This window comes from Pyxicephalus adspersus, chromosome 6, assembly GCF_032062135.1.
Source record: "Pyxicephalus adspersus chromosome 6, UCB_Pads_2.0, whole genome shotgun sequence".
Lineage (NCBI taxonomy): Eukaryota > Metazoa > Chordata > Amphibia > Anura > Pyxicephalidae > Pyxicephalus > Pyxicephalus adspersus.
This window is the reverse complement of record NC_092863.1, coordinates 95,929,983-95,946,936: the sequence shown is the minus strand read 5'-3', so window position 1 is coordinate 95,946,936 and position 16,954 is coordinate 95,929,983. Positions and strand designations below refer to the sequence as shown.

Genomic DNA, 16,954 nt, shown 5'->3' with positions numbered 1-16,954 from the left:
TAGAAAATAGCAAATTATTTTTAAAAATCCATTCCATGTTTTCTGTATCACCCAGTTCACTTCTGAAAGTGTATTCTCTCCAGCCTTGGAGAGCTTTCATAAATCAGGGCCTTTGTGTCACCAGCCCAGTTGGTGGAGATGTGCACGGGATGCAGAGTCTAAGCAACCACCTGGTCTTCTCTAGAGCCTCTAGAGGTAAGGATGCTACGCTGCAGGCAGTTACCAGGGTGCGGCGCCCATGCATGCAGAAGCTGGTGACTGCTGACATATAGGGGAAAAGTGTGGTGCAAGAACGTGAGACAGGAGCGTCGTCAAACAAGCCAGAGGTCAGAACAGGCAGCAATTAGGGGAAGTCAAGGGTCAAAGCTGGGGTCAGTACATGAGAGATTCAGCAGCAGGAACCAGGGACAGGAACTACTGGAAGCTGGAAACAGGGCCAAAAGGAACTCCTTGTTCAGGCAACTTCCTATTGCCAGTCATTTCTTTTTATAGGGGAGGTCATGTGGCAAATGGAAATCACATGACCAGCAGGTAAGAGAATCCACCACCAGAGGGAGTGTTGGAGCAGAGGCAGCTCAGATGGTGTTCACACTTTTGCCAGCAAATGGAGTGCTTCTGTGGAATATTCTGGTTCTCTGGGGTAAAGGGGCAGCTCTCAGGGGATCACATGACTCAGACCAGGAAGTGACCAGCGGACAGGATTCCAGAACAGCGCTGCTGCTGGCTGCAGAGGAATGTTAGGTGGGGGATAACGACACAGGCGCAGATCCCTTGGAGATATTGAATTACCAATAGTCAATATGAGATAAAATGTACATATAGGTTAGTTCCTTGTTATTGAGGTTGTAACGCGATTTACAGCAAATAATCTGCTTCTTTAGATCGAGACTTATATGTTGTAATTTTCAGGAAATTTTTGTTGGTTAATTCTCTACTTGGTGCCAAATATTAACCATTCATCCAATAACAAATTTCAAATTAGTGGCAGTAAGTATAGTCAGAGAGCTTTCAAACAAATATACAACTAGGCGTCAGCAAGTCCCATACCAGGGATGGCTCCATTGTGTCTATACAGACCACGGGATGTATTGGAGTTCAATGCATTACCAATACTGAAGCCCTGCAATGTATGGTAACACACTAAAGTTAAATTTATCCATTTATTTAAAGTGAAAATTCTGAGTTTAGGTACTGTGGTAGCTTACTGGGGGTTGCTCATGGTAATGGAATACTTGCAGGGCAGATTAGAGGTAGCAGACTCCAAAAGTCCAAAAAAAACAGCAGTTTTTATTTTAGCCAGGTGTTACAGCACACTCCCCAGCTTCACAACAAAAACAATAAACAGTAGCCCGGCTGGGTACCTCACTTAGGTGCCCTCTCCTACTAACACATTCACTATCAGTACTGTTCCACTCACAGTTTTGTAGTACTGTTTGGCCGCTGGCCTTCCTGGAACCCTCTGGCTCTCTCTCAGCCTGGAATCCACTCTGGCTCTCTCTCAGCCTGGAATCCACTCTGGCTCTCTCTCAGCCTGGAATCCCTCTCTGGCTCTCTCTCAGGCCTGTAATCCACTCTGGCTCTCTCTCAGGCCTGGAATCCACTCTGGCTCTCTCCCTGCCTGGAATCCACTCTGGCTCTCTCTCTGCCTGGAATCCACTCTGGCTCTCTCTCAGCCTGGAATCCACTCTGGCTCTCTCTCAGCCTCTTGCTGATCAATTCTTTTCCTTCTTCCTTGCACAGTGCAGGTGCAAATAACCCAAATCAGGATTGGGTTGGGTCAAAGAACCCCACTCCCTGGTTTTCCTTCCTAGGTCCGATATATAAAGTCTGATATTAGTTAGACATTGGAAAAATGGGCAATTGAGTGAGCTGTTTTACACAATGAAGGTCAGCTCTATATGTAACTCATGTTAACACATATGTTAACACAAAGTACCTGGACGGATCCCCAGTCTGGTAACAAAGGTTGGTGTTTTCTTCTTTTGTTGAGCTGCTATGATGGCATTGCAGTATTCTCTAGTGAGTCCAGGCTGAGCCGATGAGAAAGATTGGTATCTAAGTGAGTTGAAGGACACTGGGTATTATTCAACCTGTTAGAAGCCTGGGGGTGGATTGCAGAGCTATGAGTCTGACGAACACAAGTACAAGAGAATAGGTAAGTAATGCGGTCAATGATTTTTTCTTCACTTTATCAATGGCTCAGAAATATTCCAGACTTTTATTTCAGACCAAACTGTACAGACAGAACACTGACAGCTATAAGAATAGATCATGTAACCCTTTGCGTGCTATTCAAAAGGGCACAAAAATAGCTGAAGTTGGGCTTTATAAAAAACAGGGAGCTTTAAAAGGTGTTATGCCTTTTATGGAGCTATTTTAAAGAAAAAAACATTTTTTTTTTATTTAGTTTTACTTATTATGTGCATTGCAAAAAAAATAATATTGCATTTCATCAAAGCATTACAAGCTGCAATGCATGTGCTGAGGCCTGAAAAAAATCCCACATGAATGCACTGCAACCCTTTCAAAAATGCAGAACAATACAAAAAAATGCCCATCATTTCATGCCAATGTTCTTGTGCTTGAGCCACGTTGACACAAGAGCTGCTTGAATGACCCCAAGGCTGGATTCCCACACATTTGCCTAAGATGGATTGAAATGCAGAAAAGAGAGTGGCAAGGCACGTCATGACACACATCAGTGCATATCACTGCAAATTAATGTGCATTGACGTGCAGTATGACGCACAGCAATGTACAATGTAAGTGGGGCTTTAAAAGACATGGAGCACTGCGTTACATTTTGATGCATTTCCAGTGCATTTTAATTATTGAATGAATAACAGGATACAAAAAAAATATGCACTTGCATTAATGTAAAGGCCGTTTTATGCTAGGGTGTAAACATTAATGCACCCCAGTGAATCCTGCATTGCCTGCTTTTGTTTTCCTGTTCTGCTGCCTTACATCAGGTCCTGTTCCACCATCATCAGAAGCCGGGCTGCCTTTTCCTCATTTTCTGTAGCTGCTACCTTTCCTCCCGATATGTTGTCAGATGTGATGTATGTGCATAGTGAGAATTGGCACCAGCACGTTATGATGCCTTTAGAGATGAGATATTGGGGCAGCACAGATATTGGGCCAGAATATGGGCAGCACAGTGCCTCAGTGGTTAGCTCTCTTTGCAGTGCTGGGTCTCAGGTTCGAATCTCAGGCAGAACACTATCTGCATGGAGTTTGCAGGTTTTCCCCTTGTTTGTGTGGGTTTCCTCCCACGTGCCAAAAACATGCAGTTAGGTTAATTGGTTTCCTCCAAAAATTGATCTTAGACTGTATTAAGGACATATGACTGAGTTAGGGATATGACTATAGACTGTTGTAAAGCACTGTGTAACATGTCAGCGCCATATAAATAATGTGTAATAATAATAATATGGGGTATCAGAACATGCTGCCTTTGGGATATGTGACCTGGATATCCCAGGATACACCAGTCAATCACCCTCACCTAGGCATCCCATTTATTTTTAAGGAGCTGCAAGCAAACCTAATGCAAGAATACACAAATAACTGTTCCACATGGTGCATGGTTCACATCTATGCTTTGTGCTGCAATTAAAGGCACATATGTCAATGTGCACCGGAAAGATGCATTGGGGCAAGATTGCCATCATCAGTGTTTCTCAACCTTTTTAACATGGGGGAACCCTTGAAATAACTTTCAGGTCACGGGGAACCCCTTCTATAATTTATATATCCACAGCTCACAGTATATTAGTGTGGTGGTCAGTAGGAAGAATGCCACTTTTGTTGCTAGCTGTTGGAAAGAATGTCACCCTTACACATAGCCAAAAAGATTATTGGTGTCACTTAAACTGACCTGAGAGGCACAAATTGCTCATTGCTCAAGAAACTCCTAGCAACTTCTGGAGGAACCCTAAAATACAGAACTTGTATGGCTCCATGCATGGCACAGACATCAGATTTCTTAACATTCTGCAATTATAATAACTAAAAGAAACATGTCATAATGCATTACAATGAAAATCCTCATTCATTTTACACCTAGAAGTCTCACACTGGACAGCTGAACGCAAGGTGCAGGACATGGAGCATGATGATGGATGTGCTACATTCTGTGTCTTCATTTACCTGTAAAAGAGCTGTAGAGAATGGATTTTTAATTAAAACAACTCAGCCCAATACATCCTATTACCATAATCACTTCTTTTTCACTGGTCCTATTTTCTGGTAGAGTTACTTAATTAATTAGCTATAAATTTTTGCTGCTTAAAGCCAAAGTCTGAAGGATTTTATAATGCAGATGGTATTAGGATGGGGTGAGAAATGTAGATTTACCATAGAATGGAGAAGAGAAAGCTATATTCAGATTGGTAAGAAAGTTGCAGCGCGGCTACAGCTTCCTCATGCCGGTAAACCATTACCTTGGGGAAGACGCTACAAGTGAGGTCTATCTACAGTAGCCCAATAGAGAATAATTGGGGGTGGCGGTGACTGGTACTATATGCCAGCTGTCAAACCCTGCATCTTGAAGAACAAATGCTGTGGTGCAAGTACCAGCCATGGGGAGCTAATTCTTTCAACTCCAATGAAGGTCCGAACCTACCCTTGCAGGGATAGCGTAAACACCCCATATTTTATTTCTGCTCATTTAAAAGAACTCTCAAAACCCATCTTTTCAAACTCACCAATTGTCTTCTTCTGTCTTCCAAACCCTCACTACTTCCCATGACTCCAGATCTCCCCTCATATTGTTTGATACTTCCTCCTCCTCTTAGATTGTAAGCTCTTCTGTGCAGGGTCCTCTCCTCCTCCTGTGTCACTGCTGTATCTGTTTGTCATTTGCAATCCCTATTTAATGTGCAGAGCTGCGTAATATGTTGGCGCTATATAAATCTTGTTTATTATTATTATTATTATTATTATTAATAATAATAATAATAATATAAATAATAATAACAATAATAATATTATTATTAACAATTGTGAATTTGCCTGACCTGTCCCCATGTTACCAAGTGCTGAATTAACTGCCATCAATTAAAGGCGCAAACCAGCCAGGGAAGGCTCTAAAAGTTTGTTGGGTATAAATTGTTGTCTATATTGCCATAGAGAAATGTCATCTCTATGTCAGGAAGTCAAAAGAACAAAAAAAGGTTACATAGGAGCAAAAAAGATACATTTGCAAACTGTCCATCCAAATAGAAACAAAATCTGATCTCCCACAGGCAATCAAATTACTTCCCGAAGCCACAATTTTAGACAATGGGAAAATGAAGAGTCCAAATAGTAACTTGAAAAATGAAATAAAATTTTTATGGGGAGTGTAATTTATTTTAAAATATCAAATAACAATAAAAATGCAAACAAAAAAAAGTTTTAAAGCAGAACAAAAGTCAAGAAAAAAACACACTTACCTTTTATTCGTCGATCCATCGGGAGGTTTCATCCATTTCGTATACTTCTTAGGCCCGATGCGGAGGAAGCGCTGGGCACCGCCATCTTCTTCTCTCTTCTTCCGGGTTCTTCTTTGTACATAGATAGGGAAAAAAAAATTGCCGATCTCACTGCGCATTAAAGAAACGGCTCCTTCTGCTCATATTGTATGAAAGGGTTGTCTACTCTTTTCTGTAAAGAAAAAATTTGAGTTTAGTTTCGCTATAACTATTCAGACTTTTTGCTGTTGCCTGTTTACATGTAAACTTTGTAGTAACACATGGAATGTTTTACCATCTCATTCACTGTGTCATGGCACACCAACACAATAAGGCAACACACTGCATGTGCAGTGCTTCAATATACTAGGGTTCTGTATTTTTTTTGGAGGTTAATGTACATTGATAGCCAAATATTTTGAAATTAAACATGTAAAATATAAATCTAAATCTATGCAACAAAAACTAAAACTTTAAGTAGCACACAACATGCATTAACACACTACATAGATCTCAATTAATATTAAACAGTATTTAAAAAGAGTCAACATATTACACAGCGCTGTATAATAAAAAGGGACAAACAGAGACAAACAATGATACAGATGGACCCAAAAAGACAAAGAGTACACCACAAAAGGGAAAACACGTGCAGAACACAAATAAATAAAACACTCAAAAACTATTAAAGCCACCTTCATTTTGCTGCCACCTACAGGCAATGCCCGGAAAATACAGCAATTTTCAGTGAAATTGTTGCAAATCAGAACAGGGAATTTTGTTCCCGCCTGCATTATTATTTTTTTTTTTTTAAAGTTGAATTTTTTTGTAGAAGATCCTTTTTTTGCTAATAAACAATAATTTATATCCATGTATGAGTGCAAAAATAGAAACTTGCAGCGATAGCACTGCACAGGCTACCATACTGAAAAATGCACTTTGCCTGGCTATTACTGCATGCAGCTTATAAAGTTTATACTTCATCCTGATCTTTAATATAAATTAGCACTTTCACAACAGGTTGATCAGTGCTGCTTACATGCTCCATTCAGCTCTTCTCAGGGGTCAGTTTTTCATGATATAACCCAGTGTTTCTCAACCTGGGTTCCTCTAGAGGTTGCTGGTGGGTTCTTTGAACAATGAGCAATTTGTGACTCTCAGGTCAGTGTAAGTGACACCAATGATCTTATTGGATATCTGTAGGGGTGACATTCTTCCCAATGGCCAGCAATGTAAGAAACATTCTTCCTACTGACCTACTACTACTGTTCTTTTACTACTACTGACCTACTTCCTACTAATATACTGTGAGCTATGAATATAGAATCTATAGCAGAGATTCCCTGAAGGTTTGAAAGGTATTTCAAAGGTTCCCCATGTTAAAAAAGTTTGAGAATCACTGATATAACCAATACCTGTGTGTAGCTCATATGGAAGCAGGTATGAAAACCCACTGCGCCCCCTAGAGGTCAGACCCGAAGCACAACTATATTGTTTCACCTGTTCCAATATAAAAAGCATTGCACAGATATTTATTTATTTATTTTTTAGTAAGAACAGCTACAACAATCATTTTTATACATATTTTATAAGCTATAGTTTATTTGTTGTCCTCAAAATGTCTTCAAATACATTGAATTCAAAATGAATTTCATAGCATTGCTGCACAGAACAGCCAGGGGCAGACATCGAGAGGAACAAAGTGCCACTGCAGAAGGCCCCAGACCATCCTCAGACAATAGGGTCCTAAAGCCAGTCCTGCACATGGATGATGAGGTCATCCCTCTGCTCTTTCTCCAGCAATCAGAATATTCCCTGTTCACTCCTTGCATGCAGCTGTATATAAGTAATAAAAAGTACTTCTATTGATTTATCAATGGAAACAGAAATTCAATACAGGTTCATCTTTACACCCTTTGTTTCTAATGTTGACCACCTGATACTTGAATGTAAACCCCCCCCCTTTAAATTATAAATCCTTATCCTACAAGTCAGGTGGGCTCCAACTGCCAGCAAATAGGAGCTTGTCTGTGTTACACTTTAGTAACCAGCCAAAAGCCGATGTGTACATTGGTTACTATTCATAATAACAAATGATGTTACAACATGAAATCGCATTACAGGGCATCAGCAGTTACACAGGATTAACCATTTACACTACATTGGCCCATGTCTACTTAATACCATTTAAGTCTAATAATCACATTCACCAATCTCTGGTGCACTCTGTACACTGGCCCATGTCTACTTAATAGCATTTAAGTTTAATTATTACATTCGCCCATCTCTGCTGCACTATGTACATTGGCCCATGTCTGTTTAATGCCATTTATGTCCAGTTATTACATTCACCCATACATGGTGCACTATGTACACTGGCCCATGTCTACTTAACACCATTTAAGTGTGATTAATACATTCACCCATCTCTGGTGCTCTTTGTAATTTGGCCCATGTCTGCTTAATAGCATTTAAGTCCATTAATTACATTCACCCATCTCTGCTGCACTCTGTACATTGGCCCATTTCTACTTAATACTATTTAAGTCCAGTTAATTATTTTCACCTATCCCTGGTGCACTCTGTACATTGGCCCATTTCTATCTAATACCATTTTAAGTCCATTAATTACATTCACTCATCTCTGCTGCTCTATGTACATTGGCCCATGTCTGCCTAATACATTTAAAGTATATCATTGTATATACATTAAAGTCTATCTTTCTGTCTCAAAGTACACACGCATATTCACTATGTGAATTGTTTAGAAATATATTTGTCGATAAACAAGCTTTTGAAAAAATGTTAAAGTTCCTCCAACATTCACTGCTCCCCAAACTCTGCATGTATTCTACACTTGTAGGTGTGTGAAATATCTGTTCCCCCAACAACAGAATGGTTTCACCCGCTTGCTCATACATCACAATAGGACATAGCAGCCAGTGGAAGAAACCACAGCAAGTGGTGGGGGTAATAGGCAGTTATCCCACCTAAAGGGTTGAATAATTGCAGCCACTATTTTTTTTTCTATTACTAATATTTTATTATATTTTTTTGGGAAGGGGTTTCTTTTCCCTGCACTTCACCACCCCCTCCTCTTCTGTGCTTACCCAATTCCTCAGAAGTCCCACCCCAATCTCCTTAGATAACAGAAAAGGGGGTCCAGGTTTTTTTTATAGGTAAATAACAAACATAAACAAGTTTCATGCCTATAGAGATATAGAGGAAGACTATTTCGTTGAATTGTCTGGGAACAGGGTCTCTTTAACATCACGTGACCCGGAAGTGGATTGCATTTTGCCTTCCCTTACCAATGACATGAACCCCGCCCCCTGCCATGTGACCTAATACACGTGGTTTATCTGGATATTGTAAGACGGAGGGGGGCGTGACTGATTTAGACAGCCAGGCGTCCTAATTGGTTATTCTATAGACAGCTGACTTCTGATCCTCCAATCAGCGCACGTCGCAGAAGGTCGCGTCCTTGGTTGCTGGGGTCGAGCAAGATGGCGGGACGCAGGATTTTCGGGAGGCTGCAGCACAATCCCGATTTACCGGCAGCCCTGCTGAGGCCCCCGGAGCCTGCCGTGCAGCGCACCTCTCTCTACCCGTCCGTCGTGGCTTCTATGACCGCCAAGAGTAAGGCGTCCAGGCGGCGGCGGATAGAGGGGCACTACAGCCGGGTGAACGCTCAGACTGACATTGGCAGCAAGTTGAAGCTCATTACCGGGCTGCAGCGCCTCAAGTACGTGGTGTACCCGCAGACCTTCGCTCTGAACGCCGACCGCTGGTACCAACACTTCACCAAGACCGTGTACAGGCCGGGGCTGCCGGTGAAGGGAAGCGGCCTGGAGGATGAAGAGCTGGGCCGGCTCCGGTCATTGCTGTGCGAGGCCTTATTACAGGACTTCTACTATGCCAAGAAGGGCCGCACCTTCCTCTACCGGAGCCACGAGGTGTCCGCTGCCCCCTTCCTCACCAATGCCATGGCAATCCTCCGATCCCAGTGTGCCAAGCACAACCCCAGCCTCAGCCAGGGAGCCCTGGGTAAGTGAGGTGTCTAGGGGTCCCTGTGTAAGTGAGGTGTGCTCAGGGGGGGGCCCCGAGAAAGTGGGGTGTGCTTAGGGGGAAAGAAGTAGAATTGGCCCCTATTTGTGCCCTGGTCCCAGAGAAGGTTAAAGCCTCAGGGTGTTGGATCAGCATTTATCAGTCTCCTGGCTCTATTGACATTTATAAGTCCAAGGCGTCAGACTAGCACCTCTACATCTCCCAGCCTGTAGAAGTAAGGAAGTATGAAGGTCCGAACCACAAACCTGTGGATATCAGGAAAGTGTGTTGGGTGTTATAGTTTTCATGGGTGTGAATAGTATGGCTATCACTGGGTCCTCTGACACTAGGTGTGGATAGAAATCCCACCTCTGGGTGCTGTGCAGATAGTGTGGCCACCTCTGGGTTCTATCTTTGTAGCATGGATAGCATGGGCACCTCTGGGTGCTATGGATCTCCCCGGGTGCAGAATGCATAGGCACCCCTGGGTGCTATGGATCTTCCCGGGTGCAAAAGGCATGGGCACCTCTGGGTGCTATGGATCTTCCCGGAGTGCAGAAGGCGTGGGCACCTCTGGGTGCTATGGATCTTCCCGGATGCAGAAGGCATGGGCACCTCTGGGTGCTATGGATCTTCCCGGATGCAGAAGGCATGGGCACCTCTGGGTGCTATGGATCTTCCCGGATGCAGAAGGCATGGGCACCTCTGGGTGCTATGGATCTTCCCGGATGCAGAAGGCATGGGCACCTCTGGGTGCTATGGATCTTCCCGGATGCAGAAGGCATGGGCACCTCTGGGTGCTATGGATCCTTCCGGGTGCAGAAGACGTGGGCACCTCTGGGTGCTACTATCTCTACATACTATGGCATTTTTTTTTCTGTGGTTCTCATGGATGTATATTTAATGGGCACTTCTGGGTGCTTTGATTCTCCCTGGTGTGCATGGCATGACCTCCTCTAGGTGCTGTGCATCTGGCATGAGCCAGACATTTAGAATCTTCATAAAGATCAGCAATTGGCACACAATGACACGCTCGTCTTGCCAGGTTGACTTTGTTTCTCTTTGTAAATGGACACATATATGAGCTGTTGTCTTTCTGCTTCAGGATCCGCAATTCTTACTTGCCCTCCATCCCTATCAAATCTCAGTAATTTTGCCCCTGTGGAGGTTAGTTAACTTTTGGGGAAGGGGCCCAATGGAAAGTAAAGTTCTCCTTTACAACTACATTTTCTGCTTTTTACTATAGGTATTTCTGCTAATAACTCTCCACCCACAGACTGCTTAACACATCCAGCATCCGCTCTCTTGGCCATGCTCATTTAACTCCATATAGCTCTGCCTTAGCTAAATGTTATTGTTACATATCAATGCCTATCCAATAACACAGGGTGCTGTGTGCCATTGGAACTAAGTGGTAATCTTCCATTGTTCTGATGTTCTCAGTATAAAAGATGGAATCTGATAGACCGGAGTGATTTTCAGCAATTTGCACACAATCATTCTCTGCATTGTCAATGTATCAGTCTGCTATAGTATTTTGCAGGGGGCATATAGGTGATTGTTATTTAGAAATTGCATGTTGATATGTATAATTGTATAAAGTTAGTTTTTAAAATGATTATAATGTGGATTCCTGAATGTCATTTTGTTTGCCTTCAGACGTGAAACCTCAGGTCAACTTCTATTGGTTGCGTGGTGAGACCAGAGTTCCTCGGGGCCACAGGAAAGGATGTATTGATCCTATCCGCTTTCAGGTTGATGACCATCCACTTGTCCAGCTCAGAGTACAGAAACCACTTCCAGAGGTAAGGCCGGGTATAGATCATAGGACTTTGGTTTCTTTCTCTATCTTTGCAGTTTATCAACAAGTTTGCATTGTAGGATAACTGCCAGACACCACTGGTGTGGACTTATTAAATCGGAACTAAACCCAAAATAAAAAAAAAACACCTGCATTTAATCCTGCAGAACTGTCGATCTGTTGGGAAGTTTCTTCATTTGGGTCCCAGTATTCGTCTTCGGGCGCTGACATTTTCTTCTCTCTTTTTCTTATGTCACCTGATCTCGCACTGCGCAGGTGTCATGGATTATTATTATAACACAGTATTTATATAGCGCCATCATATTACGCAGAGCTGTACAAAATACTTAGTCGTGTCACTAACTATCCCTCAAAGGAACTCACAAGCTAATGTCCCTACTATAGTCATATTAATGTAATCTAAGGTCAATTTAGTGGGAAGCCAATTAACCTCTTTGCAAGTTTTTGGGATGTGGGAGGAAACCGGAGTAAACTCACCCAGACATGGGGAGAACCTGAAAACTCCATGCAGATAGTGTCCTGGCTGGGACTTGAACTTAGGATCTAGCGCTGCAAAGGCTTGAGTGCTAACCCCTGAGCCACCGTGCTGCCCTGATAGGGCAAAAAGATTACCGATCCCACGCATGCGCAGGTTTTTCTTCCATTTAAGGACTCCTTCTGCCCAGGATCGGAGCATGCGCAGAAGGAGCAGCCAAGAGCCTCCCAGAATGCGTGACGTTGGTATCTCGGAAGGCTTTGCGCTCCCGTTCTGTCTTGATCATTGCAGCAGCAAGGGTGTTGCACTTGTTGTCTACCCTTTTATGTAAATTTTAGGTCTGCTTTAAGGGGAAACACATTTTAACATTCAGTCCTATAATGGGATCAAATCATCAGTGCCAGTATCCACAGGCAATCTGGAAAAAATCTTTATATATTGATAATGTTTTTAGCACAGCTCCAAAAGAGTTCTTTTGAAATGATAGTAGGTTTCACATTGAGACAACTCATTATACATAGCCGAACTGATTTGTGTGCTAAAACTTTTATCATCTATTTACATACAAAGATTATTTTCTGGTTTGCCTGCTTATACCAGCGCTGCCTATTTGGGTTTATTTTAGGACTTCCCATCACAAGAATATGTGACAGTGAGTGATAAAGTTTTTGTGACTCATTGGCCTGTTTCTTTAAAGCTCCCCAAAGCTGGAGAAATGTACTTTATTCAGTGAAGCTGGGTGATCCCGCAAACCTTGAATGTATTTCCTAAAAGTCTCTTGCTATTTGTTAGCAAATGTTTTAAATTCTGGACCAGATCCATTCCAGGTTTGTTGGATCACCCAGCTTCACTGGTGAAAGTGTGTCCTCCCCAGCCTTGGAGAGCTTTAATAAATCAAGTCCCTTGAATCAGCATTTAGACAAAGGACCATAGCTGCTCATTGCAAATATAATTGCTTAAATGTCTTAACTCTATTTTTTCATTCTTTCCATTTTAAGTTTGTTCCTTTGGATCATGTTGTATCTGAAGAGGTTCCATTCATTCCTTTTGAGCCAAGCAGATTACCCCTATTTAAAAGGCAGTATGAGAACAACATATTTATTGGTAAGTTCCCTTCTTAGCCTAAAGCGACTCCGACTCACACTCGGGATTACCGCTAGGGGTTATAATGTGCACACACATCAAATGATTCAACAGTGGTATGTTGACTGATCAGGAATGACTTCTTTGGAGGACATTAATACAAAGGCAAAAGGTTCACTACACCTAAAGGGGAGTGGGTGAGCCCAAAGAAGGAATTGCTGGCATATTCATCAATTAAAGGTTATAAACAATTTTTATTTCAAAAAATTATAAACATTTACAATATTAAAGGGTTATTTGAACACACCCAATCATAACATAGTTTAAATGGTAAGCTATAAACAAAAGATATCATATATATATATATATATATATATATATATATATATATATATATATATATAATTAGTCCTTCCAATGCGTTTTGCAGTAGCAATCGCTTTTTCAGGGGATTTGTTAGCAGAAAATCTCACGCAGATGTCCAAGAAATTATTTAAACTGGACATGTCACCAAACTGATGATAAAATTCAAAGCTACACACTGGACAGCATCTTATAAAAACACTGATTGAATTTAGAAATGTCAGCAAGGTCAGGATATTATTTCCCCAAGCACATTTTTTCAATACTACATTACAATGGGTAAACATTTCAATTTCCCCATTGAATAGAAGGGCTCTGTGTGTACAGCAGTCATTCATTCATATGTCATATCTTATACTAGAAACGGTGAAAGCAGCAATCTGACTTCCATTGGACATCTGTATGAAGCTTTACACCGGATAATACACTTCCAATGTTCTTCCACTATTTACTGGGGAATACAATATTCTAATACAAACAAGCTTCTATTATCACCATCTCTGGCTGTCACATACAATTGGATATTAATGCAATTTTTATTTGTCACAATATTGGTGCAATTGTTTATAATAAAACCCCTATACATTCTCTCAGAAACAGAATATAATATCAGTGTTCCCTCCGGCCCCTTTGAGCTGGGTGCACCATCCAGCACTTTTTGGTAACCACTTGGCTGTTTTTGGGTGGTTATTGAATAGTTGGGTCACAATACATGGGCTGCCACCGAGCCTAAAAAAAAATTCTGGGTTGAACACTAATACCCATTTAAGTCCATTTAAGTGCATAGATACCTAAAATGCCTATCCTATAGGGTGGTGAGAAATTATGGTTCCCAGTCCACAAGCAACATTGTGCAAAGTGAGTTAGTGTAGCAGTAGGGAATGGTCCCAGAACTGTTGTGTGGCGCATTTGTTGGTTTCTAACAACTGAGTACCTCTGGTACACGTTTGCATTCAAATACTGTGTGGTTGTGATTTTCTTTAATGAAATTCTATTTTTGTTTTTTAAATCCTATTGCTTCATTCCATATGTAATCTGACAGGATATAAGTTCTCTTCATGGAGACATCAGGGTTCTGTAGTACCGCTGATGGCACTCCTTCACTGTCTAACACAGATTACAGTGTTCAACCCAGAATTTTTTTTAGGCTGGGTGGGAAGAAATTGTAGGTGGGTGTCAGCCCCTGTACTGTGTCCCAACTCTACAGTAACCCCCCAAAAACAGCCGGGTGAAAAGTGCCGGCTGGTGCTCCCAGCTAAAATGGGCTGGGGAGAACACTAGATTAGTTTGCAAGTTCTAGTTCTTGCCTACCTCCTTAGCTACCACAAAATACAGCATATCCCATTGTCTGTTAGTGGTTTTTAGATTTAGCAGGTCGTGTTTAGGGGAGCACAGAAAGGACATGAGAAGGATAATGGGAAGACCTCTTTCAGTGCTAATTTCAGTTGTAATGTGCTATGTATTTCTCTGCTATAAAAACAACTATAAAGGCAACACTTGTTTGTAAATAAATAATTTACACATAAATTAAATTTTGAGTGACAGCCTGCCAATGATATTCATTATTATTGTGTATGTATTTTCCTGATGTCATCAAGTCTAATCGCCCTTTACACCTTCCTTCATAGGTGCCAAGTTGGACACACCATGTAGCTACGGCCATACACAGTTTCACCTGGTGCCAGACCGTTTCCAGAGAGATCGGATGGAAAAGTTGAGTCTTTCAGACCAGATTGAAGTGTTCCTACGTGCTAATGCTATAGCAAGTCTTTTTGCTTGGACTGGAGCACAAGCAATGTATCAAGGTAACAACTTTACTTCCCACTAACCTCTGCTTGTCAAATGTCTGAGCAGCGCCATGTGAACATATTGTTGGTGTTGGTGTTTTGTCTGTTGACGGTGGAAAAAAAACACTCCTGAAAATAAATTCTCTTAAAACCCTCACTACTTACCCACCATTCCATATCCCTCCACCTGCTATTTTATGCCTATTTTATGCTGCTTCCCCACCTCTTATATTGTAAGGTCTTCTGGGCAGGGTCCTCTCCTCCTGTGCCACTGTCTGTATCTGTCATTTGCAACCCCTATTCAATGTACAGCGCTACGTATTATGTTAGCGCTATATAAAAACTGTTTTATTAAGTAGAAGGGTACATAGCACATCCTTTCCCTCTTCACTTTTTCCCCCTGCCAGTCACTCTGGCTGCTGCCACTGCTCTTGAATTGGAGCTTCTGACAAGATTAAACCCAGTTCAGCAGGGAAATTCTGTAATACAATATAAAATATTACTGTTAACATTATTTTTACTTTGGTGCATCTCATTTTATGCGTTGGAAAGATTCATGAAAGACTGAACAAAAAGTGGGGGGCTCCTCAATGATCTATGAATACAGGTAGTCCCTGGGTTAAGGACATCCGACATATGGACAACTGCTAGATACCAACGACCTTCCCTGCTCGCTCCTGTGCAGGACAGAGGCTTGGGAAGGGGAGGGGGCGGTTTGCATGACTTGTAGAAGAAATCTTTTGCTGAACACAACTAAGACTGAGCTCTTCTGTAAGCTCTTGTAACTCTTTAATGGCCAAGACAAACTCTACAGCTGTTACTTTTTGCATATCGAAGCACAGCTTGCTCCAGAAGGTAATAAATATCTACGCTCCATAAAGTTTTTTTTTTTTTTTTTTTTTTTTTTTTTTTATTATTACATTTATCAACTATTAGAAAAGTGAAAATTATAGGTCTACAATGTAAATTAAATTTCCATGCAAAAAATTGTACGACTTTTTGCATGGAAATTTGACCAGAATCGGACCGCTAGGGGGGTTATTGTGACTTCTGGCTCTATTATGTTTTACTTTGAACATCCTCAAAGTAGAGATAAAAGTTCCTTTTAATTTGATGGCATTTGTTGAATGTTTGGTCCTCACACTGATCTTACACTAGCTGATGCCTGTGTGTAGTAGGCCTTAGCATTTCAGAGCTGGAACTATCCCTGTACAACGTCTAGCCGATAATCCCTTGAGAAGGTGAGCGTGTGTCTTCTAACATAAATTGCACTTTTCACTTGTAATGAAAATGATTCTTTGATGCTTCAGGCTAAACTGTGCTGTTTTGATTTGCAGGTTTTTGGAGTCAGGATGATGTGACACGACCATTTGTCTCACAAGGGGTCATTTCCGATGGGAAATATTTCTCATTTTTTTGCTACCAGCTCAATACATTAGCTCTGGCAGCGGATGCTGATAAGAATCCCAACCGCAAAAACATTTGCTGGGGAACACAAAGTGTTCCTCTATATGAAGCCATCGAAGAAGGGGATATCAAAGGGTTTAATGATGACGTTTTTAGGCAGCTCGTTGACTTCTTTCTAAACCGTCCAGAGTAGCACATCCGCTGTGCAGGAAAGAAGCTAGTTCTATTATAATATGTATATAGTTACATACCTCTCAATGCACTTATCAATAACTGCCCCAATAAAGTGACGGCTGCTTTGTTTGTAAAGACTTTCTTTGTTTTTATTATTTTGGCAATGTTGCATTCACAGTTCTACCTACCTATTCATACTGTTTCCCCCCCTCCCCAACTTAAAAAAAAAAAAAAAAAAAAAAGTCTTCAAATGCCTTTCATTTTAGGTTCATTTACAATGGACCAAGCTCTGTAAGGAAGACCATTTTTCCTATTGCAGTAGCCCATGTTTTCAGTGAAA

At 41.4% G+C, this 16,954-nt stretch overlaps 1 protein-coding gene and 1 long non-coding RNA gene across 2 annotated transcripts; one reads left to right on the top strand and one right to left on the bottom strand.

Annotated features, from left to right (window-relative positions):
• Positions 1-2,796: 2,796 nt before the first annotated feature.
• On the bottom strand, positions 2,797-8,722 carry LOC140332621 (uncharacterized). The gene is made up of 3 exons (XR_011921206.1): positions 8,567-8,722; positions 5,439-5,649; positions 2,797-4,163 (listed from the first exon to the last, which is right to left on the bottom strand). It is a non-coding gene; the product is annotated as an uncharacterized lncRNA (long non-coding RNA).
• A 203-nt stretch (positions 8,723-8,925) lies between these two features.
• On the top strand, positions 8,926-16,749 carry MRPS30 (mitochondrial ribosomal protein S30). Its single transcript, XM_072416680.1, has 5 exons — positions 8,926-9,503; positions 11,163-11,308; positions 12,799-12,904; positions 14,875-15,051; positions 16,371-16,749. The coding sequence occupies exons 1-5, from the start codon at positions 8,963-8,965 to the stop codon at positions 16,631-16,633; spliced, it is 1,233 nt and encodes a 410-aa protein (XP_072272781.1). The 5' UTR covers positions 8,926-8,962; the 3' UTR covers positions 16,634-16,749.
• The last annotated feature ends 205 nt before the right edge of the window (positions 16,750-16,954 follow it).

Coding starts and splice junctions, on each gene's coding strand:
- MRPS30 (XM_072416680.1), top strand. CDS start 8,963: ATGGCGGGACGCAGGATTTTCGGGAGGCTGCAGCACAATCCCGATTTA. Junction 9,504..11,162: donor CCTCAGCCAGGGAGCCCTGG/GTAAGTGAGGTG, acceptor GTTTGCCTTCAG/ACGTGAAACCTCAGGTCAAC. Junction 15,052..16,370: donor AGCACAAGCAATGTATCAAG/GTAACAACTTTA, acceptor TTTGATTTGCAG/GTTTTTGGAGTCAGGATGAT.